At 41.5% G+C, this 25,361-nt stretch overlaps 1 protein-coding gene across 6 annotated transcripts in view; it reads left to right on the top strand.

Moving 5' to 3' along the window:
• The window catches only part of MYOCD (myocardin), a 95,055-nt gene extending 78,791 nt beyond the window's left edge, over positions 1-16,264 (top strand). For all 6 annotated transcript variants that reach the window (XM_036920697.2, XM_036920699.2, XM_036920696.2 and 3 more), the window contains 3 exons: positions 8,197-8,325; positions 10,422-10,479; positions 12,390-16,264. In XM_036920697.2, the coding sequence (XP_036776592.2) occupies positions 8,197-8,325; positions 10,422-10,479; positions 12,390-12,961 (759 nt within the window). In that variant the 3' untranslated portion in view covers positions 12,962-16,264. The remainder of the gene's footprint in view (positions 1-8,196; positions 8,326-10,421; positions 10,480-12,389) is intronic.
• The last annotated feature ends 9,097 nt before the right edge of the window (positions 16,265-25,361 follow it).

Raw genomic sequence — 25,361 nt, 5'->3', positions numbered from 1 at the left:
ACAACACAGTGATAAAACATTTATATACATAATTCTAGGTTCCAGCTATCACCCTACCAAGCTGTTACAATATCTTGACTATATTCCTTATGCTATACATTACATCCTGGTTACTTATTTATTTTACCATTGGAAGTCTGTCCTTTTTTTTTTTTTTTTTTTTTTTTTTTTTGTGAGGGCATCTCTCATATTTATTGATCAAATGGTTGTTAACGACAATAAAATTCTGTATAGGGGAGTCAATGCTCAATGCACAATCATTAATCCACCCCAAGCCTAATTTTCGTCAGTCTCCAATCTTCTGAAGCATAACGAACAAGTTCTTACATGGAGAACAAATTCTTACATAATGAATAAGTTACATAGTGAACAGTACAAGGGCAGTCATCACAGAAACTTTCGGTTTTGCTCATGCATTATGAACTATAAACAGTCAGTTCAAATATGAATACTCATTTGGTTTTTATACTTGATTTATATGTGGATACCACATTTCTCTCTTTATTATTATTATTTTTAATAAAATGCTGAGGTGGTAGGTAGATACAAGATAAAGGTAGAAAACATAGTTTAGTGTTGTAAGAGAGCACATGTAGATGATCAGGTGTGTGCCTGTAGACTATGTGTTAATCCAAGCTAGACAAGGGCAATAAAACATCCACGTATGCGGAAGATTTCTCTCAGAACAGGGGGGCTGAGGTTCTAAGCCTCACCGCTGTTGATCCCCAATTTCTCATCTGATGGCCCCCCTGCGACTGTGCCTGTCTTAGGTTGTTCCTCCCTTGAGGAATCTTACCCGTCTCTGGCTAACCAGTCATCTTCCGGGGCCATACAGGGAAATGTGAAGTTGGTAAGTGAGAGGGAAGCCTTATTGTTTGAAAAGGTTAGCTTTTTACTTCTTTGCATTATTTATGCCCTGTGACTTCTATGCCCAGCATTTGTCTTGAGGTATCTTTACCACTTGGAAGAATTATGATACTCGGTAAATTTCATATGAGGCACGAATTCTATTTAAGGGTTGTAATTAGGAAGGAAGAAGAAAAGCTATAGAAGTAGCAGGTGGAAGAAAACATGGGAAGATTGATTATTTCTTTGACATATCTTCTTGTAGAGTAACTTCAGCATGTATAGGTTTTAAGCTACTACTTAAATTGTGCACACACATTAACATAATAGGAGTATAGTTACATAACCAAAGTATCTCTGTAATTACCAGCCATCTCCAGTGAAACCAAGAAAACCAGTTAGGCACCTTAGGCATTTGTGAAAACTTATCTATGATATGGTGGATATTGTCCAACTGAACTTGAACAGTCTGAGAGAAATCAGACAAATTAAAACAACCCATTCCTGGGGAATGTTCACATCCCTTATGTTCTTTTAACAGTAAATAGTCTGTAGTTGTAAGATTTTGGAGCGCTACAATTTGCACTTCTCCTAATTCTTGGTTGAGTTCCAACAGTATAGATCCAGTCAAATTTGTTGTTTTACTGTATGCACAGGCCAGCTTAGATATCTCCTTCCTCATTCCCATGGCAAGTCCAGGAACTGGTGGGATGGGTGCATCTACACCTGTAGCAGTGTGTGGATCTTTGCTGGGGTTTTTTGATGATCATCTTCTGGCATGAGTTTTCCCGACAGTGCCGATGTTGGAAGTTCTCTTTCATATCGTATCTTAGTTCATTTTCGGGGTAGCCCAATTAGGCTTTGATCTTCTGTATAAACGCAAACAGACCCTTTGCCTACACTTTTATATGCTCTTTATACCCTTGTGTAGAACTCATTGGAGGTTACCACCCAGGAACTGCCCTTTTTTTTTGCTTTGTTTTTGGTATCACTAATCTACACTTACATGACGAATATTATGTTTACTAGGCTCTCCCCTATACCAGGACTCCCCTATAAACCCCTTTACAGTCACTGTCCATCAGCATAGCAAAATGTTGTAGAATCACAACTTGCCTTCTCTGTGTTGTACAGCCCTCCCTTTTCTCCTACCCCCCCATGCATGTTAATCTTAATACCCCCCTACTTCTCCCCCACCTTATACCTCCCTACCCACCCATCCTCCCCAGTCCCTTTCCCTTTGGTACCTGTTAGCCCATTCTTGAGTTCTGTGATTCTGGTGCTGTTTTGTTCCTTCAGTTTTTCCTTTGTTCTTATATTCCACAGATAAGTGAAATCATTTGGTATTTCTCTTTCTCCGCCTGGTTTGTTTCACTGAGCATAATACCCTCCAGCTCCATCCATGTTGCTGCAAATGATTGGATTTGCCCTTTTCTTATGGCTGAGTAGTATTCCATTGTGTATATGTACCACATCTTCTTTATCCATTCATCTACTGATGGACATTTAGGTTGCTTCCAATTCTTGGCTATTGTAAATAGTGCGGTGATAAACATAGGGGTGCATCTGTCTTTCTCAAACTTGATTGCTGCGTTCTTAGGGTAAATTCCTAGGAGTGGAATTCCTAGGTCAAATGGTAAGTCTGTTTTGAGCATTTTGATGTACCTCCATACTGCTTTCCACAATGGTTGAACTAACTTACATTCCCACCAGCAGTGTAGGAGGGTTCCCCTTTCTCCACAGCCTCGCCAACATTTCTTGTTGTTTGTCTTTTGGATGGCAGCCATCCTTACTGGTGTGAGGTGATACCTCATTGCAGTTTTAATTTGCATTTCTCTGATAATTAGCGATGTGGAGCATCTTTTCATGTGTCTGTTGGCCATCTGTATTTCTTTTTTGGAGAACTGTCTGTTCAGTTCCTCTGCCCATTTTTTAATTGGGTTATTTGTTTTTTGTTTGTTGAGGCGTGTGAGCTCTTTATATATTCTGGATGTCAAGCCTTTATCGGATGTGTCATTTTCAAATATATTCTCCCATACTGTAGGGATCCTTTCTGTTCTATTGATGGTGTCTTTTGCTGTACAGAAGCTTTTCAGCTTAATATAGTCCCACTTACTCATTTTTGCTGTTGTTTTCCTTGCCCGGGGAGATATGTTCAAGAAGAGGTCACTCATGTTTATGTCTAAGAGGTTTTTGCCTATGTTTTCTTCCAAGAGTTTAATGGTTTCGTGGCTTACATTCAGGTCTTTGATCCATTTTGAGTTTACTTTTGTATATGGGGTTAGACAATGGTCCAGTTTCATTCTCCTACATGTAGCTGTCCAGTTTTGCCAGCACCACCTGTTGAAGAGACTGTCATTTCGCCATTGTATGTCCATGGCTGCTTTATCAAATATTAATTGACCATATATGTCTGGGTTAATGTCTGGATTCTCTAGTCTGTTCCATTGGTCTGTGGCTCTGCTCTTGTGCCAGTACCAAATTGTCTTGATTACTATGGCTTTATAGTAGAGCTTGAAGTTGGGGAGTGAGATCCCCCCTACTTTATTCTTCTTTCTCAGGATTGCTTTGGCTATTCGGGGTCTTTGGTGTTTCCATATGAATTTTTGAATTATTTGTTCCAGTTCATTGAAGAATGTTGCTGGTAGTTTCATAGGGATTGCATCAAATCTGTATATTGCTTTGGGCAGGATGGCCATTTTGACGATATTAATTCTTCCTAGCCACGAGCATGGGATGAGTTTCCATCTGTTAGTGTCCCCTTTAATTTCTCTTAAGAGTGACTTGTAGTTTTCAGAGTATAAGTCTTTCACTTCTTTGGTTAGGTTTATTCCTAGGTATTGTATTTTTTTGATGCAATTGTGAATGGAGTTGTTTTCCTGATTTCTCTTTCTGTTGGTTCATTGTTAGTATATAGGAAAGCCACAGATTTCTGTGTGTTGATTTTGTATCCTGCAACTTTGCTGTATTCCAATATCAGTTCTAGTAGTTTTGGGGTGGAGTCTTTAGGGTTTTTTATGTACAGTATCATGTCATCTGCAAATAGTGACAGTTTAACTTCTTCTTTACCAATCTGGATTCCTTGTATTTCTTTATTTTGTCTGATTGCCGTGGCTAGGACCTCCAGTACTATGTTAAATAACAGTGGGGAGAGTGGGCATCCCTGTCTAGTTCCCGATCTCAGAGGAAATGCTTTCAGCTTCTCGCTGTTCAATATAATGTTGGCTGTGGGTTTATCATAGATGGCCTTTATTATGTTGAGGTACTTGCCCTCTATTCCCATTTTGCTGAGAGTTTTTAACATGAATGGATGTTGAACTTTGTCAAATGCTTTTTCAGCATCTATGGAGATGATCATGTGGTTTTTGTCTTTCTTTTTGTTGATGTGGTGGATGATGTTGATGGACTTTCGAATGTTGTACCATCCTTGCATCCCTGGGATGAATCCCACTTGGTCATGGTGTATGATCCTTTTGATGTATTTTTGAATTCGGTTTGCTAATATTTTGTTGAGTATTTTTGCATCTACATTCATCAGGGATATTGGTCTGTAGTTTTCTTTTTTGGTGGGGTCTTTGCCTGGTTTTGGTATTAGGGTGATGTTAGCTTCATAGAATGACTTTGGGAGTATCCTCTCCTCCTCTATTTTTTGGAAAACTTTAAGGAGAATGGGTATTATGTCCTCCCTGTATGTCTGATAAAATTCTGAGGTAAATCCATCTGGCCCGGGGGTTTTGTTCTTTGGTAGTTTTTTGATTACCGCTTCAATTTCGTTGCTGGTAATTGGTCTGTTTAGATTTTCTGTTTCTTCTTGGGTCAATCTTGGAAGGTTGTATTTTTCTAGGAAGTTGTCCATTTCTCCTAGGTTTCCCAGCTTGTTAGCATATAGGTTTTCATAGTATTCTCCAATAATTCTTTGCATTTCCGTGGGGTCCGTCGTGATTTTTCCTTTCTCGTTTCTGATACTGTTGATTTGTGTTGACTCTCTTTTCTTCTTAATAAGTCTGGCTAGAGGCTTATCTATTTTGTTTATTTTCTCGAAGAACCAGCTCTTGGTTTCATTGGTTTTTGCTATTGTTTTATTCTTCTCAATTTTGTTTATTTCTTCTCTGATCTTTATTATGTCCCTCCTTCTGCTGACCTTAGGCCTCATCTGTTCTTCTTTTTCCAATTTTGATAATTGTGACATTAGACCATTCATTTGGGATTGCTCTTCCTTTTTTAAATATGCTTGGATTGCTATATACTTTCCTCTTAAGACTGCTTTTGCTGTGTCCCACAGAAGTTGGGGCTTAGTGTTGTTGTTGTCATTTGTTTCCATATATTGCTGGATCTCCATTTTGATTTGGTCATTGATCCATTGATTATTTAGGAGCGTGTTGTTAAGCCTCCATGTGTTTGTGAGCCTCTTTGCTTTCTTTGTACAGTTTATTTCTAGTTTTATGCCTTGTGGTCTGAAAAGATGGTTGGTAGGATTTCAATCTTTTGGAACTTTCTGAGGCTCTTTTTGTGGCCTAGTATGTGGTCTATTCTGGAGAATGTTCCATGTGCTCTTGAGAAGAATGTGTATCCTGTGTCTTTTGGATGTAGAGTTCTATAGATATCTATTAGGTCCATCTGCTCCACTGTGTTGTTCAGTGCTTCCGTGTCCTTACTTATTTTCTGCCCAGTGGATCTATCCTTTGGGGTGAGTGGTGTGTTGAAGTCTCCTAGAATGAATGCATTGCAGTCTATATCCCCCTTTAGTTCTGTTAGTATTTGCTTCACATATGCTGGTGCTCCTGTGTTGGGTACATATATATTTAGAATGGTTATATCCTCTTGTTGGACTGAGCCCTTTATCATTATGTAGTGTCCTTCTTTATCTCTTGTTACTTTCTTTGTTTTGAAGTCTATTTTGTCTGATATTAGTACTGCAACCCCTGCTTTCTTCTCACTGTTGTTTGCTTGAAATATGTTTTTCCATCCCTTGACTTTTAGTCTGTACATGTCTTTGGGTTTGAGATGAGTTTCTTGTAAGCAGCATATAGATGGGTCTTGCTTTTTTATCCATTCTGTTACTCTGTGTCTTTTGATTGGTGCATTCAACCCATTAACATTTAGGGTGACTATTGAAAGATATGTACTTATTGCCATTGCAGGCTTTAAATTCGTGGTTACCAAAGGTTCAAGGTTAGCCTCTTTAGTATCTTACTGCCTAACTTAGCTCGCTTATTGAGCTGTTATATACACTGTCTGGAGATTCTTTTCTTCTCTCCCTTCTTGTTCCTCCTCCTCGATTCTTCATATGTTGGGTGTTTTGTGCTGTGCTCTTTCTAGGAGTGCTCCCATCTAGAGCAGTCCCTGTAAGATGTTCTGTAGAGGTGGTTTGTGGAAAGCAAATTCCCTCAGCTTTTGTTTGTCTGGGAATTGTTTAATCCCACCGTCATATTTGAATGATAGTCGTGCTGGCTACAGTATCCTTGGTTCAAGGCCCTTCTGTTTAATTGTATTAAATATATCATGCCATTCTCTTCTGGCCTGTAGGGTTTCTTTTGAGAAATCTGACTTTAGCCTGATGGGTTTCCCTTTATAGGTGACCTTTTTCTCTCTAGCTGCCTTTAACACTCTTTCCTTGTCCTAGATCTTTGCCATTTTAATTATTATGTGTCTTGGTGTTGTCCTTCTTGGATCCTTTCTGTTGGGGGTTTTGTGTATTTCCGCGGTCTGTTCGATTACTTCCTCCCCCAGTGTGAGGAAGTTTTCAGCAATTATTTCTTCTAAGATACTTTCCATCTCTTTTCCTCTCTCTTCTTCTTCTGGGACCCCTATAATACGGATATTGTTCCTTTTGGATTGGTCACACAGTTCTCTTAATATTGTTTCATTCCTGGAGATCCTTTTGTGTCTCTCTATGTCAGCTTCTATGCGTTCCTGTTCTCTGGTTTCAATTCCATCAATGGCCTCTCGCATCCTATCCATTCTGCTTATAAACCCTTCCAGAGTTTGTTTCATTTCTGCGATCACCTTTCTGGCATCTGTGATCTCCTTCCGGACTTCATCCCATTTCTCTTGCGTATTTCTCTGCATCTCTGTCAGCATGTTTATGATTCTTATTTTGAATTCTTTGTCAGGGAGACTGGTTAGGTCTGTCTCCTTCTCTGGTGTTGTCTCTGTGATCTTTGTCTGCCTGTAGCTTTGCCTTTTCATGGTGATAGGAATAGTCTGCAGAACTGGGACGAGTGACGGCTGGAAGGACTTCCTTTCTTGTTGGTTTGTGGCCCTCCTCTCCTGGGAGAACAGCGACCTCTAGTGGCTTATGCTGCGCAGCTGCGCGCAGACAGGGTTTCTGCTTCCTGCCCGGCTGCTATGGAGTTAATCTCCGCTGTTGCTGTGGGCGTGGCCTGGCTCGGGCAGCTACTCCAAAATGGTGGAGTCGCGTTGGAGCAGGAGCTGCTGGGAGGCTATTTATCTCCATAAGGGTCCTCCCTGCTCTCTGCAGCCCAGGGGTTAGGGTGCCCAGAGATCCCCGGATTCCCTACCTCTGGATTAAGTGACCGCCCTGCCCCTTTAAGACTTCCAAAAAGCACCCGCCAAAACAAAACAACGACCACCAAAAAAAAAAAAAAAAAGAAAAAATTTTTAAATTAAAAAAAAAAAAAAGTTTTTAATTAAAAAAAAAAAAAAAAAGTGTGGTCGTTCGATTTTCTTTATTCTCCGGTGCCAGCCTCAGGCCTCTGCTCACCGGTCTTTCTGCCCTGTTTCCCTAGTATTGGGGTCTCTATCCCTTTAAGACTTCCAAAAAGCGCTCGCCAAGACAAAACAGCAAAAAAGCAAAAAAAAAAAAAATGGTCGCGCGCTTTTCTTATGTCCTCTGGCGCCCAGCCTCCAGTGCCCGCTCACTGTTCTTGCTGCCCTGTTTCCCTAGCATCCAGGGCCCCCTGCGCATCTACTGTGTCTGGGCCCGGATGGCTGGTGCTGGGTGTTCGGCAGTCCTGGGCTCCGTCTCCCTCCCGCTCTGCCTGCTCTTCTCCCGCCGGGAGCTGGGGGGAGGGGCGCTCGGCTCCCGCGGGGCCGGGGCTTGTATCTTACCCCCTTCGCGAGGCGCTGGGTTCTCTCAGGTGCGGATGTGGTCTGGATATTGTCCTGTGTCCTCTGGTCTTTATTCTAGGAAGGGTTGTCTTTGTTATATTTTCATAGATATATGTTGTTTTGGGAGGAGATTTCCGCTGCTCTACTCACGCCGCCATCTTCCTGTCTCTCTCCCCTTACGTTGATTTTTCCAAAATTTAGCCTGTCATCTCCAAAACAGAAGTAGGACTATTTCTGCCCCCTGAATTGATTGTCTTTCTATGCACTTTACTCACACAGATGGCTGGTCTACATGCTTCTGAAAAGGCAGGGCCCAAGTTTTCAATGCCATCCCCCACGTTTTCTAAGTCAATGTCGGCGGTTTCAGAGATAACACAGCCTCCATCCTACGAAGATGCAGTAAAGCAGGTACCCGCATGATTTGTTCTTTGCAGAACAGACTGATTAAGTGCACAGTGGTTTACATTATTCAGCTTCAGGCAGTTTGTAGGATCTGATATTGAGTGCATCTGGTGTCCCCCCCCCCAACCTGATAGGGCAAAGCTTCTAGATGCTAATTGTAGAAAGGTGTTGCATGTGTAAAGAAGCTGTGCGAGGCAGGGAGAGAAGAGACTGGGCTGCACACCCAGATGCCTGCATTTAGTTCCGGCTCTGCCACCAGCCAGCTGCTACTGCCACAAAGACTGGGCGAGTGCTCAACTTCTCTTACATGAAATAGGGCCAATAACTGCTTTGTAATGATTCTAGATAATGTAGCACTTCCCTCATTGTCCGAGCATAGGATAGCTACTCAAATATATGAGAGCAGTTGTCGGGGTAATGCTTTCTAAAGTTCTTCCTAGCTTCTAAATCAATGATCCTGGCAAAATATTGATGGTTGTTGAAGCTGGGTACTAATGGAGGCTCCCTGTGTACTCTCATTTATGTTTGTAAATGTTCCAAGTAAGAAGTAAAAAAAAAAAAGAAAAGCAATCAAAGAGCTTATGTCTCATATGGTCTGGACTTGGATAAAGTATCAGATGGTCCTTCCTATGTGTTCAACCCAAAAGGAATCTACCTAGTTGCTGCACACTGGTATCCCACAGAGCAAAGTCAGCCTGCACTTAGGTTTTATTGGCTTAAAGAGTATTTTAAAGATGAGATTGAATGTGAAAAGTGAGCTTTCTCATTTCTGAAAAATCAGAGGGTCTGGTCACCGTGGAGCCACATTTCTGCCAGACAACAATTGCCTGAAACAAAGTACCCACTGTGTGCTTGAGCCACAGCATGTGCTATACACTCCAGCCCTTTCTCTTGCTCTGTCTTTGGCTCATTTGCATTATCTGCCAGATCCTGTAGGCATTTAATGCCTTCTGGACGGGCAAAATGAGCAGTGCTCCCATCCCTACTGGTTACTGATACCTGGGTTTACTGGAACTGGGCTCTCAGAGGAGTGTGGTGGATAGAATGCCACTATTCTCCCCATGTCCTTCCCATGGTATCTGTAAAACATCAACTGATCCTTCACAGTTTCAAAAGGAAGGAAAAAAGCTAAGTAAAGTGGACTCCTTTAAACAGAGCCTACTGGGAAACTCAGATGAACTCCGTGGAGGGGTGTGTACCCTCCAAGGAGCAACATATTCCACAGGCTATTGCAGTGAGGAACCCGAGATGGATGAGTGTGTTCTTGGTCACAGTCACAGCTCCCAGGCAGGAGGCAGGTCCAAGGCAGGCCGCACTATCCGTGCATTAAGGTGAACTGCTCCTGGGAGGGAACCCTGTCAAACGACTCAGCTGTGTCTGAAGGACTCTGTGCAGAGGAACAGTCTGCCTTCTTCCATTCTCTTGTCATAGTACATTGTTTCAGTCAGTAGTTTTCCAGTCTAAAATTAATACTGAGCTTTAATCATAGATTAACCTCTAGCCAGTTACACCCATGTTCATAGCAGCATTATTAACAAAAGCCAAAAGATGGAAGCAACCAAAGTGTCCATCGATAGATGATAAACAAAACATGGTATATACATGCAATGAATATTATTCAGCCTTAAAAAGAAGGAAGTTCTGACATGTTACAACATGCATGAACCTTGAACACTTTAAGCCAGTCACAAATAATCTGGTCATGAAAGGATATTGTGTGATTCTACTTATATGTGGTACCAAGAGTGATCCAATTCAAAGAGACAGAGCACAGAATGGTAGTTGTCAGGGCCTGGAGGGAGGAAAATGGGCAATTAGAGTGTAATGGGCATGGAGTTTCAGTTTTGTGAGATGAAAATGTTCTCAAGATGGATGGTGGTGATGTTTGCACAACAATGTGAATGTACTTAATGCCAATGAACCGAACACTTAAAATGGTTAAGATGGTAACTTTGATATTGAGTGTATTTTGCTACAATTAAAAAAAAACAAACCCTAATCAAACCTCATACAGAAACTTGTGGTACTGCTTCTAATGATCTCCAATAGGAGAGGCAGCCACCTTGTAATGTCTCTGTTCTTCTTTGGTTAATTTGCACTAGCAAATGACCCGGAGTCAGCAGATGGATGAACTTCTGGATGTCCTCATTGAAAGCGGAGGTAAGACGGCCTTTGCTTTGCCCATCCTCGGCTCTGGCACGGACTCTGGGGGTGAACTCTTAGTGCCAATGTCAGATGCTCACTGTAACTTAGATCAAAATGCTGTCTAAGGTAGAGTCTCACTTTGTCTGAGCTTCCTGTCTTCCGATGTTTGGAGCAGGCACAAGAAGGCATAGTGGATGACTCCTCCCTGCCCGAGTTCCCTTGTCCTAGGAACATTTTCTGCCACTCATTTCAACAGTTTTCATCTTTTGATTCAGTTCCTGGTTTCCCTAAAATGTTTTTCCTTGCTACACCACGTTTCTCTATGGTTCTAACCCCAATGTCCCTATCTTCTTAATTGTAAGAAGGATAAAGAATATAAGGAAATTTTGCACTACCTACTCAAAATGAAACTCGGTAATCTCCCCTGGATGGTCCATTCATGTTGAATGTCATTCAAGCTAGCAATAAAAATTGATCAACATATTCTTTTTGCCTCCTTTTAAGTCATTTATTTATTTTTTAAAAATCACATAATCCACACCTAGCATTTGAAACCACACAAACAAATAAGATCATGTAGGGAGAACATGTAGATAGAATGAAAAGACTCAGGTCTGAGCCCTTAGGTAACATTTAACATTTCAGAGAAGTGGCCAGGAATCCTACTCAGCTCAGTGCTGCACCAAAGTGGCCACCTTTCTGAAGTTAGCCATGTGGTAAGGGAGATGGGTAACAAGCAAGTGAATAGGGCAGAAGAAAAACATGGGCACTGGTGTATGTACCTTTGTAAGTCTTGTAAGGGGAAGATGAGAGGGTTAATATTTGACACCCTTGTGTTTGTAATGAAATATATGAAAAGGTCAGCAGAGACTGAGGGCACAGGAAGGGATCCCGGAGATTCAAGGAAAGAGCAGTAATGAATCAGTCATGAGTGAATGGAGTTTTCTGGAGGAATAGTAGGATTGTTAGGTGTACTAAGTGCCAATTACAGGCTTGACATCATGAATTTAAAGTGAAACAGCTGCATTGTGTAATTTTTCTGTCAGTCCAGAGCAGACTCAGAGAAAACAGATGAGAGGATTCATCCAGGGGTAGGGTTTTGCCAAGTGAGTCTGGGGTAAATAGAAAATAGCAAACGGATTGAGAATATTTATAAAAGTAATTATAATGGTGGATCAGTGAATATAGATTGGACAAGGAGAGATGTGCAAACTGGAAGGGGCTGAAGGAGGGTGATAAAATGTTTGGGTCAACAGATTGAGTGACTCCAAGAGACTGAGAAGTTGTGGGGTGCTTAGTAAGTGAGCTAGAGGAATGGGACACAATGGTCGAAGAGTGGGAAATTTTGCTTGCGTTGAGCTTTCAGAGGGATGTGGTGATGGGGGATGACGAGTCCAGGGTGTGTCTGACAGCATGGTGATGGAGCAGCCACTGGGAGGGGTGGGGTGTCAAGGGACCAAGAGGCCAGTGGGGCAATGGGTCGCTTCTCAGGATGCTGAAGTCACAGAGATGACAAGAGTTGAAGTGGAAAAAGGCCGTGGACTGGGGAATAGAGTTTCCACTGATGGGGCCAGCACAACAGCCCAAATCACTAAGCAGTTCAAGGAGCGGAAATGGCAGTTGGAAAGTGCCACAGGGTGGCACCTGGTGACTTACTTCTGACTCTGAAGTAAATGGGCTCCTGCTGAGTGTGTAAGGGAGGGTTCAGTGTCCCAGGGGGACAGCTAGGTGTCACTGAAAGAGCAAGTAGGAACCTGCTGTTAGACAGATCATCAGAGTGGAATTTCCAGAAAGGGTTTGGTGGGCAGGGAAAATTGAGGACGGATAGAGAGGGGGATGAGCAGTGATCAGAGAAGCCTAGTGGCTCCCTGGTCTGTGCTCACATCCTGAAGCGATCAACAATCCCTGTTGTGTCTTACCAACAGAAATGCCGGCTGATGCCAAAGAGGATCATTCATGCCTTCAGAAAGTCCCAAAGATGCCCGGGTCTTCCAGAAGCCCCACGGCTGCCCTCACCCCGCCCTCGGCTGCCTTTGAACAAGCCTCTCCGGGAGGCCAGCTGCTCTTCCATCACTACAGCCCTGACGGCGATGAGCACCTGGAGGTCTTACTGAATTCCCAGAGCCCCCTAGGAAAGGTGAGCGATGCTTCCCTCCTAAAAATCGGGAGTGAGGAGCCTGCTTTCGAGGGGATGATGGATGGATTTTCTGGGAAGGCCACCGAAGACCTCTTCACCGCACACGAGATCCTGCCGGGCCCGCTGTCCCCGATGCAGACGCACTTTCCACCCTCCTCTGCGGACAGCAGTGGGCTGCAGTTAAGCTTCACAGAATCCCCCTGGGAAACCATGGAGTGGCTGGACCTCACTCCACCAAGCTCCACACCAAGCTTCGGCTCCCTCGCTGCCAGCAGCAACAGCATTTTTAACATCGACTTCCTGGACGTCACGGATCTCAATTTGAATTCCCCCATGGACCTTCACTTACAGCAGTGGTAGAGGTAGTCGCCCTGATGCAGGACCTCCATGGGGGAAAGCACATGCCCCAAACACTTCCATTCAAAAGAAGGAAGAGGAGGAGAGAGTTCAAAAGCGATGGAGAGTTCCAGACCATCAAGAACAAATAGGTGTCTTTGTATATATAAAAGGTAATATTTACCAACATTCAGTGACTGTTAATAATTTCAGCAGTGCATTCAAAAATGTGCTTTCTCAGATCAAGAATGCCAAAAAATAGTCATAATTCTTTCACTGCCTTTTAACACTGGTATTTTCCCTAGCCCATAATTTTTTTCAGGCACTGTTTGAGGCATAATCTCACAGTGTAAGCTTTTCTCGTGAATTTATTGGACATACTGTGGAAAGAAAATGCAGGCTCTTTTGGGAGTCCAGGGAAGTCAGTCCATCAGAGGTATGGGAAGGCACACTCCTCATCGAGGCTGCTCCGTAGCTCTCTGTTTTGTGCTATTTGGAAAGCAAAATTCATTCCCAGGGAAGTGAAACCAGCTCAGTGTCACTTGGCCTCCAAGGTGCCCCCCCTGGAGTGGTTCCCAGGACTCTGCATGGTCACTGAGAACAATTGACCTACATTGGGTCCAAAGAACCCCACCCACAATTTCCCTCCTTCTCCATCAGTAGTTGAATCACTCCTGCTGTCTCTCTGGTGATAAGCATTGTGAAACAGGAGAGAACCTTAAAGCAAACAAAAACAAACACCTCTCCTGCCATTGTTCTCTAACACAACCCTTTAATTTCAAAGAGTAGAGAGGATCAGGTAAGCAGATCAGAAAGCTCTCTCTACCCTCAGGAAGCCATGCCAGGGAGAATCAGAACCAGAGAACATCTTTCACTTCTCGTGGGAATAAATACCATGGATTACTGTAACAGGATTTTTATTTATGGTGGTCCAACTTCTCTTTTTGTTATCTTATTTGGGTGGGGGTGGGAGGATTCTCCGGTTTATCTTTCCCCCACTCTACCTTTCTTTCAAGATACCAATCCTTTACTCCTCCTCTTTTGAAGACCTTTCTTTTTCTGCCCCAACACTGGGAGAAGAGGACTTCTCAAATCTAACAAGCTGCCATAGAACAAGTATGCTCTAATAAAGCCATACTTTAAAAAGCTAAAAATCTAGGTTCTCCTGGAGAACTCATTCTCCGTATGTGTAATTAGCTGCAAAAGGAAGTCTTAAGAATGTCTTTAGGAAAAAAATGGTGACTTGGCTATCAGTCACAAAGCTCTTTCCACCCCCATGTGATCCATGATAACCATGGCTTTGGGTTGTTCTGGAGAAATTGGAAATCATGATATTGTAAAGGTAAACATGAATTATATTCACAAAGAGTATTTTAGGTCTGGGTTTCTGAAAGAAAATACAACTGCCCATTGGAACGATGGAAGAAAAAGACGACGAGCTCATGTGCATTCCTCATTAGCTCTTGTGCTTTTGCTGGGAGTTGAAAAACTAAAACGCAGGACAGTCTCTCGAAGCCTCTCATGGCTCCCACTTACTGTTTTATAGTGTTGCATGCTGTAGAAAGTAGCTACTGCTATTTGTTTTGTTTTTTTTTTAATTTAAATCACTAAGGCACTGTTTTCTTTGTTTGTAAAAAATGTTCACTGTGCACTTATGGAGAAGATAACCAAAAATATTTGATTTTAGAAGTTCTCTTTTGGATAAACCAGAGATTTAGAAGTCATTCCATTGTTAACTTGTAAACATGTGTGAACACAGAGTGTTTTGGGTGACTGCTACTCTGAAAGCTGTCAGATCTTACTGAGGAGGTGGGAACAGAATACATACACACACAGAATACAAACACACACATGCATATGTGTACAGATATATACACATGTATGTGCGTATGCAGGTATGTGTGTATATACATGCTTATGTATATATACATACACATATGTGTATGTGTGCATATCTTGAAAAGCAGTGTTCAGAGTTCTATACTAAAAGCCTTTCAATTTGCTGTGAAATGATACTTGGCCTTTCTCACTACAAGTTCCTGATTAATCAACCAGACTACACATTGCCTCTCTGTGTGTGACTAATGGCTCCAGCCGGATGACTCACAGACACTTGCTTACCGTGGAAAGCTCATCTTGACAATGAATGTGGATGGGAGAAGACGAATGGCTCCAGCATCAATAGCTGGAAAAGGAAATAGAGTCTCCCGTAGAAGAGTGTAAAAAGAACATGAAAATCACTTTACATTCCTCAATCAGCATTGTGTTTTAAAAGAGCCATGTGGTAAATTTTTCATTTTCCTTTCATGTCAGTCATCAGAACCAAAAACCTAGAGGGGAAAATCACCAATCTTTTCTTTGAAGGTGAAGCTATGGGGGAGAAAACCTTAGTAACACATTCCTCACATTTGCTGTTCCTCAGCTGTGGAAGTTTAATTTGGATCTTGACAAAGCTGGCTGGTCAGTGCATTTTTTATGTGCCATGTTGTACAATTTGTATGTCATTTTTCCCCTCCTTAACTTCCTTTGGAAAACAAACTCACAGTGTTCCTACTCTGAGCCTCTGGTCTGAATGTTAATTATTGTTCCCTTTGGGTAGACTTGGTTCGGAGGCCTCTGTACATTGTAAGGCTGTGCATTTTCATTGGGATCTTTTTAGAATATTACCAGGCACTGGTATACATGCCTCATAGCTGACAAGGTGTGTTTGCTATTGCAAGCCAACACACCACAGAGCAGACTCTGAATTATTGGTCTTGACCTCCTCCCACAGTTTCCATTCTATTCACTCTGTCTCTTCAGAGGTCCGATATGGGATTTGCAGGATAAAATGGGATAATTGATGAAGTTGGCTACTCCTGGTGGGTCAAATAATCCATGTGAACTCATCTTTCTCCTACTGGGTACTTTTATTTTAAGTTCTTTTAGTCGTATCCTCTTTTCCAGAGATAAATTGGGCATGACTAAGAGGTGTACAGAGGCTTATGAACATGTCCACATTTGAGTTCCTTAATGCTCTTAGAGCTGAAAATAACCACATGGAGTTTTCTGAAGGCTCCTGGAGCCCCCGTGGTGCAGCAGACTTGCAGATATTTGCAGCCATCCCCAGTGCTGCTACAGTCTCATGGGGTCAGACTTACCCAACAGGGTCAGAAAATCCATGTGTGCAAAGGCTTCCGTTAATCCAGGGCTCACTGTGCACCCTGCTTCTAGCAATGTTAATGAGATGACACACATTCTATTATAAAGGAAAGAGAAGGAGGACAGAAAGAAAGAGAGAAAGGAAGAAAAGAAAAGGAAGGAAAGAAGGAAAGAGAGAAAGAAAAAGGAAAGAAAGAAAAGGAAGGAAGGAAGAAAGGGAGGGAGGGAGGGAGGGAGGAAGGGAAAGGAAAAGAGAAAAAGAAGAGACAGAAAAGAGAGAAAGAAAGGAGAAAGGAAGGAAGGAAGGGAAAGAAAGAGATGGAGGGAGGGAGGGAGGTCCCAACTTCCAGATCTGTGAACCTTTCAGTTACAGCTAAGACACTGCATTATAGAAAGGGAGTCACTAAAGTTCATGAGAAGCCAGTCTTTACAATGCAATGATTATACCAGTAAATGAGGAAATGAAGTCCCCACCTGAATAGTTACTGTGAACTGGCAGCTTTTGCCATTTGGAAACATTTCTATACAATCTGGAAAGAAAAAAAAGAGTCAAAAACCTATCCCAAGCATTCAAGAAAGTCCTTTTCAAAAGAACATTTAAACTCCTTCAGCTCTTCTAGAAACAAATGCTGACCTGGCTGAAAACTGCCACACCAAATGTATCATCCAGTGGATAATTACATGATGTCTACCCTGTACATGTACAGCATGCGAGTCCCCAGGTAACCAATACCCAATTGACTCAGGACAGGCAGTTCAGATTTTGAGTGACCAGGAAGTTGCAAGTCCTATAAGCAAGAGCACTGGGAGTCTCCCAGTCCTCAAGCCAGAAACCCTTTAACTGTGATTTTTTAAAGTGTCTTTGTTTTTTCCAGCAAGGAGAGTGGAGGGCTCCTTTTTAACTAAAAGCTGTCACCCACGCTTACATTTTTCTTTGTCTCTGTGATCAAACAGTGGCAGTATATCCCTTGGAGATCTGTCAATATCTCCCACCACTTAGAACATCTGGGAGAGCCATAGGGTTTGTTTTCATGGCCAGATGCAGAAGCCCTATGAAAATCAGGGAAGGGTGAAGGAAACATTTTTTTTGTCCCACTGCCCCATCTTTGATCTTCATAATGAGTTCTCTTGACAAAAAGGACACTTGCTGGGGAGGGGGTGTCTGTGGTGAGCCCCGTCCCTTAGGAGGAAAGCTGCAGAGTTGGGAAGGCACTGGCCTTCTGGCCTTGGCTACATTCCTCACAGTGCTAAGGCCACAAATGCTGGCACAAAGCTGCTATCAGATGTGAGAGAACGTGGAAGGAAAGAGCCTGGGGTCTTCATTTTCCTGTAAAAAAGCAGGGTTGTTCAGATGCTGAAATTGCTAATGTTTTATTACACAGATGATATTTCCAGGCACACAGAGTCTGGGTCCTGGAGCAAGAAGGTCCTACAGTTCTGATTGCTGCACAGGTCATGTTAAGGAGCTGGGTTTGACTCTAGAATCCATGGAAGCCCTTCTCTATCATCTGTCTGCCAGGGAAATTGTAATAGGACTCATTGGGTTCACAAACAGACGAGTAAGTTCCCTTCTGATTCTAGGATTTGGTGATTCCCCCTGTGGATTAAGTCAAACCAACTCCTGAATGTCTCTTGAGCTTTTTTTAACCACCTGCTCCCATCGTGGACCCTGCTGACATGTGTGAGTTTCCTCTATAGATGGTTGAAAGCCTCGGCATTTTCAGGAAAACAGCGTAATAGTGATAGGGATCCGGGATGCTATTCTAGTGTTTTCCAAAGGAAGGGAAGCCACACTGGTCCCCAGAATTCCTCTCCAGTGGGCAGTCCCTGAGGAAAGGGGGCAGTACTTTGTTGGGGGCTTGAAATACTCCCTGGTGAAACACACAGAGACACTTTGTAAAGAAATCAGAGAAGCCAGCCTATCTCTGGGGGGAACCCTGTGTGGGGGGTTTTCACGTTGGTCTCCTTTGCTCAACTGTACATAACCTGAAAGAAATGTGGGCTACCAGGAACAGAAAAGAAGCAATGGCTAAAATACCAAAGTGGGCATGTGTTCTTTTTTAAAAAAAGAAATATATATAGATATATTTTTAAATAAAATGTTTATTTTAAAAAGACATGTAAGCTTTTTTTCTTGACTATATAATGTACCAGGCACTGTGCTATGCCCTTTTCAGGTGTTATTTCATTGTATCCCCACAGTGGCCCCTTGAAGCAATACTATGATTATCCCCATTTTACATATGAAGAAACTCAGGTTCAAGAGGCTAAGTAAATTGCTTAAAGTTACACATCAAATAAATGGTAGAGCCAGTGGTCAGACTACTTATTTCCAAAGTCCCTGACTCAAACCAACACATATTACCCACACTTACCACTGGTGATACTAATACAATTCAGACTTTGGTGAAAAAGAAACAGACTTTCAAGTTACAGATAAGCTACTAAAATACAGATGCATACACATGACTTAGCCAACCCAATGTTTTTGTCAGCTTAACAACTGAGCAAACTGAACAGTAATAGAGAATAAACTGAGCATTAAGACGACTCATACGATGTGCAGAAACTCTCCAGGTAAGACCCTGTTTTTATCAGCTTTTCTCTCCTAAATTTATTCCTGACTGCCATTTTCTCATCAATGAATATATAAACCACATGGAGGAGCTAAGATTTTGTGAAAAGAGCCCAGGAGTGGAGTTCTAAGCCCTCGTTTAGAGTAGAACTGACCTTGCTCTGTGCCGTGGTTCTGCCTTCCCTGCTCTGGCCTTACTTTCTGGTGGGCTCTCCCCATGTAGAAGCAAGAAGCTCATGGGTGTCCCTCCTGCCAGACTAGCAATTGCAGCAAAAAGAGGGGTTCTTATTGCTAAGAGTCTTAGCAGAGGTTTCCCAACTATCTCTCAGAGGTCCTGTCCTCTGTGGCCACAAGAAGGAAGTACAGATTCATTCAGAGGGCCTGGTTCCCCTCTTCATTTGAATCACATGCACTGACAGCAGAGAAGGTGAGATTTTCTACAGGAGTATTGGTGTGCTCTTACCAAAGGGACAAAGGTGAAAAGGCACAAACTGTAGATTTCTAGGACACAGCACCTGTTTCCAAGAAGTTTGTCATCTAGTGAAGGGCACAAACAAGTGAATAAGGAATGGACAACATAGTCGGGTAAGTGAATATTGCTCCCATGTGGTATGTGCTACAGGAAGATCACTTAATAAAAGCTTGGGTAAGGAGGATGGTCAACTCTCCAGAGATCACTAAGCCAAGATATTAGTGACATAGGAGGTAGCCAGGCAAACGCTGAGGAAAAGAGTCTTCCAGAGGCTATCCCCATGCCAAGGGCTGGAGATAAGTGGGAATTTTCCATGTTCTGGGGGATGCAAGAAGTTCAGGATAGCTAGAGATGAGAGCAAGGAGACAGGAAAGTTGGGGATGAATGTGTGGGCAGGGTTGGAGAGGAAGCAGGGAGCTGTATTAGTTTGCTGGGGCTGCTGAAACAAAGCAGCACAAACTGGGGGGTTAAAGTTTATTGCCTGAGGCTGTAAGTCCAAAATCAAGGGGTTGGCGGGGGAGGTTCCTTGTGAAGGTCATGAGGGACAGATAAGCTCCAAGCCTCTCTCCTTGGCATGTAGACAGCCATCTTCACGCTCACGTAGCATTCTCCCTGTGTCTTTACATTATCTTCACTCTGTGCATGTCTGTCTCCATACCCAAATTTTCTTTTTTTATAAGGACATTGGTCATATTGGATTAGTACACACCCAAAGGACCTCATTTTTAACTTGATCACCTCTGAAAAGACCCTATCTCCAAATAAGGTCATATTCTGAGGTACTGCGGGTTAGGACTTCAAGGTATGAATCTAGGGGAGAGGAAACAATTCAGTCCATAATAGGAAGCAATCAGGGGCCAGATCATAAAGGGCCTCAGAAGATACTGAGGAGGATGAACTTTTCTTTAAAACAATAGGGCATCAGTGAAGAGTTTTAAGCAAGAAAATGCTGTACCTTTACACTTTAGAAAGAGCTCTGGCTACAGTGTGGAAATGCAATGGAGTCACGGGATAAAAGAAGGGGAGCCCAGTGAATTTTTGTGCATTAGTTTGATTAATCATTGGTGTCCTCCATATTCTACCGATATGAGAACTTAAAGAGAAATGATGGTAACCCAGCATATTGGATTTAATACATGAAGAATGATGGGGTGGGGATGGGGTAAGAGTGATGGTAGTGGTTTAAGAACTTGTCACAATAAACCATCCAACAGGCAGATGATAACTACTAAGAATGTAGTGGTGGAAATGGAGAGATGCAGGATGATATGAAACATTAATAGAATGGAGAGTCTGGGATGTGGTGAATGGATGTGGATGGTGAAAGAGAGAGAAGATTTGTATCTAGGAGGTAAAGCTGGATGCTGAGTGTACATTAATTCCATTCACAGAGGCAAAAGACAAGAATGAGGAATAGCTACTCAATACATTCAATTTTGAACTTGATTTTTGAGTGTCGAGTGTCTGTGGGATGCTCGCGTCAAAAGTGTTCACTAGAGAGGTCTAGAACTCAGAGTGGCTTTGCATAGAGATTTGGATGTGGGAGTAGTCAGCCTACAGAAGATAACTGAGACCATGGGAAGGTGTGGAGTGAGAAGAGAAGAGGACGGTGAGGAACCCGGGCATGCCTCTCATGAAGTGCAGCAGTGTGGGGAAGAAAACACACAAGACCACTGCAGAGTCTAAAATTTAAAGGACTGACTTTCAAGAGGAGAGGCACTTGTGCTAATTTAACAGCTAATGAGAATTAGATGGTATACACACGCGAGAAGGTAGGAGACAATGGTACTGAGGTTGATTTGCCTTTGGGAAATGGAGAGAATTGTCTGTTGTAAAAAATGTACATTCTTTGAGATGAGAGAATCCTATGCCAATAAGGAAGGGTTGTTTTGAGATGGGCTTCGGTGCCTCCTGGCCTCCAGGCCAGGGAACTGGTGCCATATTTGCTGGGAGGGAAGTCCAGGGACTTTCCACTTATTACTGCTAGCAGCATAAGGGCTTCCTCAGAAGGTGTAGTCTTGCTCCCTTGATTTCATGCTAAGACAAGAGTTCTCCAGGCCAAAGTCAACTTGGATTCCTCTGAGGTGAGGAACTATTGATCTTTGAGTAATGTGGTTGTAGATAAAATAAGAGCTCCTGTGGCCAAGATTCTCACCTGGCCCTGGTTGACTAGCTCACTGCACACCTGTGGGCAATACATGGCTGTTGACTCTATATAAAGAGCTCCTCCCAGTGCTCTGGGCACAACATGGTGGCAGGGCTGCAAGGCTGCAGGAGAGCAGAGCAGAGGCTGGAGTGGTGGCAGTGCCAAGGACAGAGGCCCAGAGGACGGCTGTGTGGGCTGAGAGGCCCAGAGGCAGAGACTGGCTTGCTGCGTGCAGACTCGCTCTGAGTGAATGGGATTTTAGTGACTGACCTGCCACCTGTGAGAATAAAGTTGGGTGTAACCCTTTCACCCTGAGAACATTTTGCTGTCATTTTCTTTGGTCACACTAAATCCATAGCAAACTTTCCCAGGGCTGAAACCCATTGGCAAGACAGTGGCCCTCTAGAATGGCGTACTAAATCCTGTGTTCTTGCTACTTTTCAAAGCCCAGGGCAGGACTTAAGTCCTCTGTTTCTGTTACACATCAAAATGGCAAGGGTTTACACAGCCGCTTGCTGTCTTTTCCTAGCATCCCTCCCTCCCCTACACGGGTACCCACAATCCTGACTTCTATTACTATTGATTTGTTTTTGTCTGTTTTTGAATTTTATGTAAAGTAAATCACATAGTATTCATTCTTCTGAATCTGGTTTTCTTCTGCTCAGCCTTGTTTCTGAGATTCATCCACTTTTTCACCCATTGCTGGACACAGTAGCCGTAATGTATCCATTTTCCTTGCAGAATAGTATTTCATTATATGAACATATCACCTTTTGTTTATCATCTATCATCTCTCCTGTTGGTGGACATGTCAATTTTTTCAATTTTTGAGTATTAAAAATGTTGCTGATACAAACATTCTAGCACATGCCTTTTTTTGCAAACATGTACACATTTCTGTGGAACATGTGAAATTGCTGAGTCTTGGAGTACGCATAGTGTTAAGCCTTAACTGATAACAAAATGTTTTCTGAAGCACTGATACTGATTTCCCTCCCACCAAAATATATGAGTTCCATTTGCTCTAAATCCTCAACAACACTTGATTTTGCCAGTCATTTTCAGTTTGAGCCATACTGTGGGTGTGTGGTGGTATTTCATTATAATATCAATTGGCATATATTGGATGAGTGAGACTGAACTCTTTTTCATGGCTTCTTTGGCCATTAGGATTCATCTCTATGGGACAGTGCCTGTTCCAGTCTCTCACCCATTTTCTTTAAGGTTTTCTGCCTTTGTTCTATTGAATTATTGAAGTCTTTATCTATTTTAGGAGTCAAATCCTTTAACTGTTACATGTATTGCAAATAACATTTCTCATTCTGAGGATTTTTCGTTGTCTTAATGGTGTCATCTGATAAATCAAAGTCCTTAATGGTTAAGAGGTCCAACTTATCAATATTTCTTTTAAGGTGAAAGTTTTTGGTGTCATGTTTTGAAAAATCATTGTTTATCCCAAAGTCATCTAGAAATTTTATCTCTTGTTCTTTATTTTGCTTTTTTATTTCTTTTGGGAAGCATTCTTTTTTTTTTTTAGAGAATGGGTTGTTGATAAACCTTTCCAGTTATTACATGTTTAAAAATTACTTTCTTTTACTCTTGTCTGTGAATGGTAGACCAGGTGTAGACTTGAGCTGCACTTGAATTACAACCTATTTCCATTGCAGCTTTGCAAATGTGGCTTCAAATTTTATAGGCAATAAGTATTACAGGTACAAAGCAGGAGACAAATCAGCTTCTCTTCTCTTCAAAGACAAACTTCTTTTCTTGGAATAGTACTTATATTCATTTGTAACCCATTTTGTTGTTATTGTTTGTTTTTTAAAATTGAGATATAATTGGTATAAACATTATATTAGTTTTGGGTACAACATAATGATTTGATATACATACATATTGCAAAATATTCACTACAGTAAGTCTAGTTAACATCCATCCCATACATAATTGCAATTTTTTCCCAGTGACGAGAACTTTTAAGATCTACTCCTTTCACAACTTTCAAATATACAATACTGGATTTATCTTTGAAATTCAGAAGTTTTACCAAGGTAAAGTCTATGGGCCACCCACCCCTCTACCCCTGACCAGAATATTTTATGGCACATGGTGAATTATTTTAATTTTGACATGGGCCTTTCTTAAGTTCTGAAAATGTTTTTCTGGAATTTTTATGCTGATTTATGCTTCATCACCTGCTCTGAAAATTGTATTGCATATTTTTTGAATGCTCCAAAAAAAATTCATGTCTTTTTACCTTTTCCCTTTATTTCTTTGAATTACCTACTTTTTTCTCTGAATTTTGAGAGCATTCTTCCAGCCCATCTTCTAAGGCACCAATTCCATTTTGGGCAATGCCAAATCTGCTATTTCTTGCCTCTACTGAGTTTCATTAGTTTGGGACTCATGTGTCTTTTATCCAAGAACTCTTTTTTGTTTAATATGGCTCTTTTTCATGGCAACTAGCTCCTGTCATATTAAAGCAATGTTCTCTCAGTTCTCACCAAGAATACAAATTAGACTTTAAAAATATATTTCCCTTACTTCCTGCTTAACTTTTTTTTTGCTGGAGGACATTTCTCTGAATTCTCAGATTTGTGGAGGTAATAACCTGTAATAAAAGCACAGATATTTGAACTAGAAAAACCTGGGTTTGAATCCCAGTTAGGACACTTCATGTCTATTCAGTCAAACCCTCTGAGCTTTGATTTATTTGATGGGTATAACAAACCCTCATCCCAGAGTTCTTTCAAGGATTAAATAAGGTAATGCCTGTTGAAATACTTATGGTAGTACTTAGCCATATGGTTTATTATTATTATCTTCACCATCGTCATAGCCATCATCTTTAGTGTATTCAACAGCCAAGTCATTTTTCTGTTTGTTCATTCACAATTGGAGAGATCTGGTTAGCCCAGATTTGGTGGCTGAGATGATGGAGGAGGTGGTCTGTCAGAGGGTGTGTGTCTCCATTTAATTTCCCCACAGAGGTTACCACACATAGTAAATTCTGCCCCCCTAGGGCTCCCCTCACTCAGAAATCACCTGTTCCATTTTCTGCCAAGATGGTGAGTGGCACCTTTCTCTTTTCCACGAGTGACATAGGATTTCCTTATTACATTTGATGAGTTATTTCAAAATGATATTGGAGGAAGAAATGAGTCAAAACTACTGGCTTTCATTAACATTTTGAATGTTGAATTTAAATTTTACTATAAATAAAGAGAATTGACATCTACAAAGTTAAGATGAAAATACAGTTGAATATTTCCTTTGAGGACAGGGCTGATTTTCTAAGCATTAAACCGAAGGCATAAAACATAAAGGAAAATATCGATGGATGTGACACACATTAAAAATGTAAAATTCCTGGAAGACAAAAATAAACATTAGAGATTTTAAATGAGAAAGGCCAAACTAGAAGAAACATTTTCCAAAGGAGATGATAGCATTAATATAATTTATATAGCTAAAGAGCCTTTAAGAACCAATAAGAAAATGTAAGCCCTGTAAGAGAAGAATGGGCAGAGGACATGAAGAAACAAGTAATTAGCCAAAGAGGAAATACTAATAGCCATTAAACATATGGGCAAAATGTTAAATGTGATAGAAAAGAAAAATGCAAATTAAAACAGAAATAATGCTATTTTTCATCTATTCATCTGGCAAGATTATTAAAATATTCAGTGTAGGTCAGGGTGTGGGGAAGATGGAACATTTATGAATGGTGGGTAGGCCTGCAGAATGTTTCCATTTTTTATCTAGAGGATAATTTGGCAATACAATAAGCTTGAAAACATAGCACATATTGATGCAGAAATCCTAACTGTTTAATTTTGAAATAAGAAAATAAGTGTATGTGCAAAGTTTTAATCACCAACATGTTAATTATAGACATTTTTAGATAACAGAAGACAGGAAAGAACATGTTGGCCTAACAATGTGATCCCACCTTTGAAATATATTTATAAATTCATAACTTTATCTTAGTAAGAACATGGATGGTTTTTGTTTCTTAACTTAATCTGAATTATTTATTCTTCAATAGATAGTATTAAACTGTATATGCATTTATACATAAACACATATA

Source organism: Manis pentadactyla, chromosome 4, assembly GCF_030020395.1.
Source record: "Manis pentadactyla isolate mManPen7 chromosome 4, mManPen7.hap1, whole genome shotgun sequence".
In the NCBI taxonomy this organism is placed as follows: domain Eukaryota; kingdom Metazoa; phylum Chordata; class Mammalia; order Pholidota; family Manidae; genus Manis; species Manis pentadactyla.
This window is presented reverse-complemented; position numbering and strand designations above follow the sequence as displayed.